Genomic DNA, 8,626 nt, shown 5'->3' on the forward strand with positions numbered 1-8,626 from the left:
ACAATGCTATACGACTCATGAGGTAGTGAGAGGATAAAGTCGATCTCATTGTTTTAGTCTCGTTGTACAGCTTCAATTCACTATTAGTTGAAAGGGACCATCTATCAACTTTCTTAACGATCTTTTTTTCCGTTTTTTGAAAAGGTGTAATTCTTAGAACGAAAAAAAGACCTCACATTTTGAGGTCATGACACAAACCGACGAAAACCACAAAAGTTATATCCAAGCAAACGAAAGAGACTCATCAAACAAGACTAAAGAGAACAAAACTAATACGTAAACAATCCAAGGGAAAGAATCCAAAGTCACTACCCTCGTTAGATGCCTCGAGCTAAGTTGAACAATAGAGGAACACATTAGACTTTACGTCCTCAAAAGCATACTTGGGGGCTCGTAAAAGTAACATCATATTTATGAAGTTTAGGCTCCCACCACAAAGAGAGAAGTCGTCTCATACGAGTATTTCCCCCCAATTGCAAACATTAAACAGGAATCCGTCAATTTGGGTTCGGTTATGAACTTATTTGAGCTAGGTGAGTTCAAAAAAAAAATGAAAACTTTATAAATTGAATTCGTTAATTAGTTTTCCCAAAACTAATTGGGTTTAACGAAACAAATCCAACCATAAACCCTAAACTATACCACGAACGAACACGGTCCCACTTATGCAACCATCTTATATAACTAGACGTGCCTAAAAGAACGTCTAGAATATTACCTCCAAATCGTAAAATTCAATACCCTAAAGCACCCTAGGATTCCTAGGACGCCGAGACGCTCACCTACGGTCTACTTAAAAGCCTTTAGGGGCCGTTTAGTTGAAAGCTTTGTTTATAACATCTGGAAAAAGAATGTCTCGGAATAGAATACCTGTAAATTAAATTACTGTGTTCGGGGTTCAAACGGAGAATTTTTATTACAAAATACAATTACAACATCTCAAATTAAGCCTAATTACACTTAAATTAAGCTAAAATGATGGTTGGATTAAAGGAAGCAAAAGCAAGAAATTGTTGATCATTTTCCAATATGTTCATTTCATCCTCATCCAACATTATCCATGCTTCAATCCCATCTCCCAAAATCCCTTCCTTCAAAACGACAACGTTCTTCAGCACTGAATTTTCAGGTCCTGCAACGCTCACCCATGAAGCCTTTCCCCACCCAAAATCAACCTCGTTTAGCCCCATATTTCGCCAGCTCGTGAACCCATATGAATATGGCTTTGAAGTATAAAGCTCCTTCATCCTCATGAACCATCTTGATATTCCCTCAAACCCTTCTTCGCCCGCCATTTCTCGTATGAACCCCTCGTCGATCTCCGCAACCGATCGCTGAACTAGATCAACTAGCTCGCTCAATTCTATCTCGGCCTTCGGTGTGTCGTAATGAGCAACCGCACTCCAGAAAATGTTTCCGATCGAGGTCGCTGGTAATGGCGGGGCCATTCTTCGCCGGAGGTCGACTGCATGAGTCAGTACCTACCAGAAGTTCAAGATTATTTTTATCAATTTATGTTAAGAACGAGAAATATAAGTGAGATCGAGAGTATCACTTCTGTTTTTCATTTTTAACATGATATCATAGTGGTGAATGTAATGTAATAAGGATGTGATAAATCCACCATCGAAATGCTGGATTTGGTTGATTCCGCCAAAAAAGAAATTTTTGATATTTAAAAACACTAAGATCTCTATTTTGATACGAATCAGAAACGGGTATGTTTCTCTTTCTTAACATAGTATAGAGTTGTGAATGTAATAAGCATAAGGATGTGTTTAAATAACCTCCTAAATTTTGAAGTTGGATTTGATTGATTCAATCGAAATTTAGATATTTAAGAATACAAAGGGTACTCGGATATGATGTTAAGAATTTTAAGTAATTACCGATGATCGTCGAGAACGGGAGCTTTGTCTTGCGGCTATCATCATATACTTCCATATGAAACCAGTGACTACTTCCACACTTGTGGGAATCTTGTCACTCTTCCTTTTCACTTCCTCTTTCAGCTCGGAAATGGCGGCGCCGTCAAAAACAAACCTTTTTCTGCAAATCCTTCCTTCCCCTACAAATGGCGAATACCCTTTTGAAAGCCATGAATTTCCCACCAACAATTCTCTCCCCGGGAACGTCGCCGCCGTGCCGTATTCCGGCTGTTCCCCTCCTCCCTTCTCTTCTGTTGACACGCCGGCCATGGACGCCCACCTCCTCAGAAAGCCGCTCAGTGTTGTCCCGTCGATGATCTTGTGTAGAAAACAGACCCCCACTGCCACCCCGCCGCCGCTGAAGGCGTTGAGCTGGACGGCGACTTGAGGATATGCTTTGTAGATCCAAAAATTAAAAAAAAAAAAAATATATATATATATATATATATTAGGGTGCAATATCTATTGGGCTGAAGGTAAATTTTTTACATTCAGGTTAATTGGATTGGTAAGTGAACCTAGTCTAAATTTTTACAATCCAACTTCAATCCTTTATTTGTGGGTTGGATTCGAACTGGATTGTTCGGTTCTTAAAAAAAATTATTTATCCATAATTCATAATTATTCGATACAAAATTAGATAAAAGATATTAAAATTAAATACAAATCTATTGATAAACACTAAAAAAAAATTCATTAATAAAAAATAAATTTATTAATAAAAGTTAATAAAAAAACACAACTAAATATCGACACTTATTGAGAGAATTAATTATTCTAAAAATGAAAATATAATGGTATATTATAAAATTAAAAAAATAATAAAAATGAGAAAAAAATATAAAATTATTTTACTCAAATAGACTTACTTATATGACATTAATGAACCATCGAACTGCATCAATTGGGTTAAAAAAAATGAACCAAGCCCAACTCGAAACACGAACCCAGCTCAATCCCTATAATTTGGGTTGAGTTGGTACGGGTTATTGGGTTAAATGCACACCCTAACATGTATAATTAAAAATTAGAGTTATCTTACATGGTTCCATGGTGGACAGCGATCTGGTTTGCACATATCGAAAAGGGATGAGTTGACTCAACGACTCGAAGCTTGGTTGGTTCAAGAACTCGGGCATGGTGCGATGAACTCTAGCAACCTGAAAGAGGGCTCCGACGCCGTTGTCGAGGATGTGTGTGTTGTCTTTGATGGCACCGGCGAGAAGGTAGAAGTCGGAGAGGGCATGGGAGAGGGAGGCTTTGAGAGGGTGGGAGAGATGGAGAGGGACATGGGAGTGTTTGAGAGAATAGAAGAAGACGAGGGAGGTGTAAGTGAAGGGAGAGAGCTGATCAAGAACTGAGAGTTTTAAGGATCTTAGAGATGGTGGGAAGGAAGATGGTTTGATAGTTTCACTTGATATTATCTCCACTTCCATGTCTTCCTTTTGGATCAACAACACACCCATTTTCTATATATATATATATAAATAACCGAACGGTTAAGTTATAAGTTTAGCCTGTATTGAGTAAGCCGAGTAGGTTTAGGGTCGAGGAACTTTTGAATCCGGTGACGAATGAGATTTGTTGTTAAGTTTATAATTTATTGTTTATGTGGTTCATTTACGATATTAGATATGAATGATTTGGTTGCATTAATTTTAAATTTGGAGTTTTTTTTTTTTTTTTTTTTAATGGCGTTTTGTCTTCTTCTTAAAATTTTCTCTTCTTCTCTTTCTTCCTATTTCTCGAACATTAAGTAAATCTAAAAAAATGACTACTAAAAAAATGACTATATATTCTCAAATTTCACGGGAGCTCAAAATGATGACATTTGAAATCTTGAAATCTTAAATTAATTTTGATCCATTTATAAGTATAATGGTAAAAAATATAAAACAATCTTATACTTATAGAGATTAACCTTGAACCCAAGTTACCATAAATTTAATCATATCAATACTTTTACTTTTCTCTAATTAAAATACAACTAATTTAAAATATTAGAAATCAAAATAAATAATTAATTTAAAATATTAGAAGTACAAAAATTAAAATATTTAAGTCTAATAATTATAATTATTATTATTAGTTGATTAAGAAGATAATATTTGTTTATTTTATAATTATATATTTTGTGGTCCAAATACCCTTTAAAATACTAATTAATTTGTTATTTAGATATCAACACAATTATTTCAAAACAAATATGAGGTAATGTTTTGTTTTTGTTATGACTTAAAAATTATAATAGGATGGGAGTAGTTGAGAAGAAACAAAGACATCTTGGTTGGCAATAAAGGCTTTTTGGAGAACGAAAAAGAACACCGAACACTTGCAATGGGGTATTTGTCTGAACCACACAACATTTAATCGATGAAAATCAAAACGTAAAGACATGTTTTGAAGTATCCGACCAGTGTAAAAGATGATCGAAGGATAGAGAGAAGGAATAATGCCCTCCGACCTAAGATGAACACGATTGATGAAGAGGATGAGATTAGATCAATTTAGCTAGTGGATCAAGAGTTAGAAATCAAGAAAACAAACAACTCAATCATCAATTTAGCTAGTGGATCAAGAGTTGGAAATCAAGAAAACAAACAACTCAATCATAAACTAAGCGAATCAAGATTTGGAACATCAAGAAAGCGAGCGGCTCACTCATAAACTAAGTCACCGCCACAACCAAGAGTAACGAATAAATTTGTTTATCCAAACCTGACCAAAGTTATTAATGATCATGATTTGAACACGATTAATGAAGAGGATGAGACAGATCAAGTTGTTAGTGGAACGAGAAAGCGAGTAGCTCAATCATAAACTAAGTCACCACAACAACCGAGAGCAATGAATAAATATGTTTATCAAACCCGAACCCGACCAAAGTTGATGATAGGAAAAAAAAAAACGAACCCATATCCATTAATATCAAAAAAGTGAGGGAAAGCAAAGCAAAGTCATGTCTCGGCCCCAAAGACATTTGTTTAGAGAACCGAGGGCTAAACAAACAGGCAGCAGCTACACAAGAAGAATTGCTTACAAGAAAAGAAAGCAACCTTACAATACTCAGTCCAACCAACCAACCAACCAAACATGACTCCAGGATCTTCAAGAAAAAAACAATAATAGTTGGAATAAATAATGAATATTATGAATTCTATATGGTCACTATGAACCCAAGTTTATGTTGCAATGAAGGCGTTGACATAATATATATCAACAGTGAGGAAGAAGGAAGAAGAACATAAATTCAGATCAATTTACTTCACGGTTCCGGAGCATGAGCCGGGGCAGGAGGCCTTAGAAGCGGCTGGAGAGCCTTAACAACGATGCTCATGTTCGGCCTGAACTCCGCTTCGTACTGGACACACAGAGCTGCCACAGCAGCCAGCTGCAATAACAGTAAAACCAAGTCAATGTCACAGTAATATTTGACCATTTTGCTGCAATGCTGTTCAAACACAAGTTACCTTGGCAACTCCTTTGGGAGGATATTCACCCTTCAGCCTTGGATCAACACATTGTTTAACTTTGTCTTCACTTAGTCTTGGGGTAGCCTTAAAACAAACCGAAAACCGTCGTTTTAGACTGACTTCTAAAAGTTCGATACTCGAAAAGCAATAAGAAAGCAGGCAAATGAGTGAGTGCTTACCCAAGTAACAAGACTCTGCTGCCCACGAGGCATGGTGTGATCGACGGGTTTCCTCCCGGTCAAAAGCTCGAGTAGAACGACTCCAAAGCTGTAGACGTCACTCTTCTGTGTCAACTGTCCAGTCATTGCGTACCTAGAGAAGAGAGGACTTGAGCATCAATAATACAACACTTGATTCATGGCTACTTACCCAATTTCTAATGAACAAAAAGCATTACTCGGGAGCATGATAGCCAAAAGTTCCTAAAACTCGAGTAGAATGAAGTCGAGCAGCCATGTCAGGAGCCTGGTTTGAAAGGTTAAAGTCTGCAATCTTTGCTTTGAAGTCTTCAAAGAGAAGCACATTGCTGGATCTAACATCTCTATGAATGATAGAAGGTTGAACTTTCTCGTGCAAGTATTCCAATCCTCGAGCTGCATCAACCGCAATTCTCACACGCTGTATCCAATCAAGCACGGGACCTGGCTGTGCCCCTTGCACACCCTTTCTACCTGTGTAGGACAACGACTCGTGAGACTAACTGGTCTATATGAAAACTGAACTTAATATGACAGCGTACCATGCAATATGTCGTGTAGAGAACCCATAGTTGCAAATTCATATGCAAGTACACGGAGGTTTCCTTCAACACAATATCCATGCAATTCAACAAAATTTTCATGTTTCAACCTTGAGACTGTAGAAACCTGAAGCAATACCATAAACAAGAAGGAATTAGGATAAGATAAGTTCGAGTTGAAATGTGCTATATCAATATTTGTAGACAAACCTGAGTCAAGAAGTCAATACTCGAATCGGATTCAGAGGAAACATCCAGCTTCTTTACCGCCACAGATTTCCCATTGTTTAAGTTAGCAAAATAAACTCGACCATAAGATCCTTCGCCAATCAGTGCCTTGGACCCAAAGTTGTCTGTCTTTTCTTTCAGTTCTTCCAGAGACAATGCTGGCACTTCTATGGGAGGTGGAGATTTTGGTGCTTCATATGGGGCAGGAGCCGGCTCTTTCGAGTCCCGTCGATAATAACCTAAAAGGCATAAAATATATGTTGCAAGAGATTCCTTCGAAAGTATATAACACGAATTTAAATCACACGAAGACGAGCCATAAACAAGGCAATAGTTATTAAATCCAAGAAGAACATGATACAACATAAATCATAGACAAGACAGAGTTACACAAGATGATCCAGAATAGCGGTTCGGGAACATCTAGGAAGATGCATGTGGAAATGCTCCAATAGAAATCGACTCGAGCTCCTGCAAAGAACAACTTCCACAACACTAGAAATCCTACATATTAGAAAATAAGGTTTTAAAATTGAGCCTATTTTCTTTCATGGATCTTGCCACTTAGAATTGATAGGTATGTCTATCTTTCTTTGGATCCCGTTGATCTAAAAGATAGAAGAAACACATAAAAAATCATTTAGATCCGAACCAGGCTCTTGAAAGCTCATATGTTGTAGGTGGGAAGATATGGGCTGGGAAAGCACGTTAATAATCTCCGTAGGCCATTATGCCCCGAATGATCAGCTAAAATGTCAAACGAAAAGTCATAGCTAATAGGAGCACTCATTCTAATCTAAATTGAGTACCCAACCCATAAGCATTGAGATTCACCCTTCCATTTATCTGCATGAAATAGCAAGGCTACGCAATTGCCAAAAGATCACTTCTCCTCTCTTCATGGAATTCTTCATTTTTCGTGGCCAAGCAACTCCTTGCCCAAAACGACATGAATTGAGAAGGTAAACGCCTCACATTAACCAAACGCTATCTCAATGGTGAACACTCGACTTCCTTCTTGATACCTCAACTTCCTAAAACTATATATATTTTACAAAATATTGATATCTCAAACCCTTCAGACTAAATAGATAACCTTCATTACGAATCACATAAAATGGCATAAGCATCAATGATAGATTAGAGTATTACCATCTCCATAACTTCGTGGGCTTTTCAGGTGCTCACTTTCTGCTAATGGGTAGGCTTCCTCAACTTGACAAGTACAACAAAGCCACCTGCGCATTCTATCCCTTTTACTTAGATATATATTGTCTTTAAAACCTGTATTCTTCAAATCTACGAAACCAGGAGGAGGGGCATGCGCCTGCAAGTAACCAAAAATCCAATAAAAACAATTCTCTTGTCGAACGGCAATGATCTATGAAAGATCTTTTGGCATTGTGTTAACAGCAAAAACAAGAACAAAAACAAAAACAAAAACAAAAAATTTGTTTGCTTTCTTTATAGATGAGAAATAAGGAGACAATTAATTTTTTTTGTTCATGGTGGGGAAAAGAAAAGCGGACAAAAGAGCAAAAGAGAGGGGGAAACGTTTGGATTCTTTGATGAAAAATGCCTCAGATCGTTCCATTCCATCTATAGCTATTTGCAAGTTCGTTACTACGGATAGTTCCTACAAAGGATTGGACGAAGAAGTCTGTCCGTCCTGGACATCTGCAATGTCCTCCCATGCCCACCCTTAAATGTGATCTTTGGCTAGGAAAAAGGGTGGATCTGCAGGATCCCAAATGAATTGGTGAAAGAAGGTTTTGGAGAAGATTGACTCGACTCGACTGCAAATTCTATTTGTTATTAGCAGCTTTCAATAACTTAGAGATTATTTAATTGTGACAACTCCAACCCCCACCCTTAAATGTGATCACATCCTTCTTGAACTATCCAACTTCCAGCCATAGTGGAAGAACAGCCAATTCCAAATATTTTAAAATAACTTCAATACCCCCAAACCAATATTACGAAAAGGTAAAGAACATAAGCATATAAATGGAAATTCGAAACACTGATTCAAATGTGGGGAGGGAAAACATTGCATGTATTGACAAAGCCAATCAAATGAACGAAGGATTCCAACGATCATTACCACTAAACCAAAACGACGATGATCTAAGCCGTCCATTATCAAACCAGAGATTCAAAATTCAAAATGCCAACAGAATCAGATACAGATTCATCCTTACAAACCAGATCAAACAGCAGAAACAGAACGAAACAAAAAAAAAAAAAAAAAAAAAAAA

At 37.2% G+C, this 8,626-nt stretch overlaps 2 protein-coding genes across 2 annotated transcripts in view; both read right to left on the bottom strand.

The window, feature by feature from the left end:
* Positions 1 to 894: 894 nt before the first annotated feature.
* On the bottom strand, positions 895 to 3,378 carry LOC111457826 (salutaridinol 7-O-acetyltransferase-like). The gene is made up of 3 exons (XM_023100225.1): positions 2,971 to 3,378; positions 1,890 to 2,323; positions 895 to 1,481 (listed from the first exon to the last, which is right to left on the bottom strand). Exons 1-3 carry the CDS (start codon positions 3,362 to 3,364, stop codon positions 966 to 968), a joined length of 1,344 nt encoding a protein of 447 aa, XP_022955993.1. The 5' UTR covers positions 3,365 to 3,378; the 3' UTR covers positions 895 to 965.
* A 1,448-nt stretch (positions 3,379 to 4,826) lies between these two features.
* The window catches only part of LOC111457961 (PTI1-like tyrosine-protein kinase 3), a 4,808-nt gene continuing 1,008 nt past the window's right edge, over positions 4,827 to 8,626 (bottom strand). The window contains exons 2-8 of the mRNA XM_023100425.1: positions 7,521 to 7,695; positions 6,351 to 6,607; positions 6,141 to 6,267; positions 5,799 to 6,072; positions 5,581 to 5,713; positions 5,399 to 5,485; positions 4,827 to 5,319 (exon numbers count right to left, since the gene is read on the bottom strand). Coding sequence (XP_022956193.1) covers positions 5,194 to 5,319; positions 5,399 to 5,485; positions 5,581 to 5,713; positions 5,799 to 6,072; positions 6,141 to 6,267; positions 6,351 to 6,607; positions 7,521 to 7,614 — 1,098 coding nt within the window. The 5' untranslated portion in view covers positions 7,615 to 7,695 and the 3' untranslated portion in view covers positions 4,827 to 5,193. The remainder of the gene's footprint in view (positions 5,320 to 5,398; positions 5,486 to 5,580; positions 5,714 to 5,798; positions 6,073 to 6,140; positions 6,268 to 6,350; positions 6,608 to 7,520; positions 7,696 to 8,626) is intronic.

The sequence above is a fragment of the Cucurbita moschata genome, unplaced genomic scaffold (genome assembly GCF_002738365.1).
Source record: "Cucurbita moschata cultivar Rifu unplaced genomic scaffold, Cmos_1.0 Cmo_Scf00020, whole genome shotgun sequence".
In the NCBI taxonomy this organism is placed as follows: Eukaryota; Viridiplantae; Streptophyta; class Magnoliopsida; order Cucurbitales; family Cucurbitaceae; genus Cucurbita; species Cucurbita moschata.

Excerpts from the sequence above, each read along its gene's own strand:
- LOC111457826 (XM_023100225.1), bottom strand. The coding sequence starts at position 3,364 with ATGGAAGTGGAGATAATATCAAGTGAAACTATCAAACCATCTTCCTTC. Across the intron at positions 2,324-2,970 it reads GCTGTCCACCATGGAACCAT|CATATCCTCAAGTCGCCGTC; the intron begins GTAAGATAACTC and ends GGATCTACAAAG. Across the intron at positions 1,482-1,889 it reads CCCGTTCTCGACGATCATCG|GTACTGACTCATGCAGTCGA; the intron begins GTAATTACTTAA and ends AACTTCTGGTAG.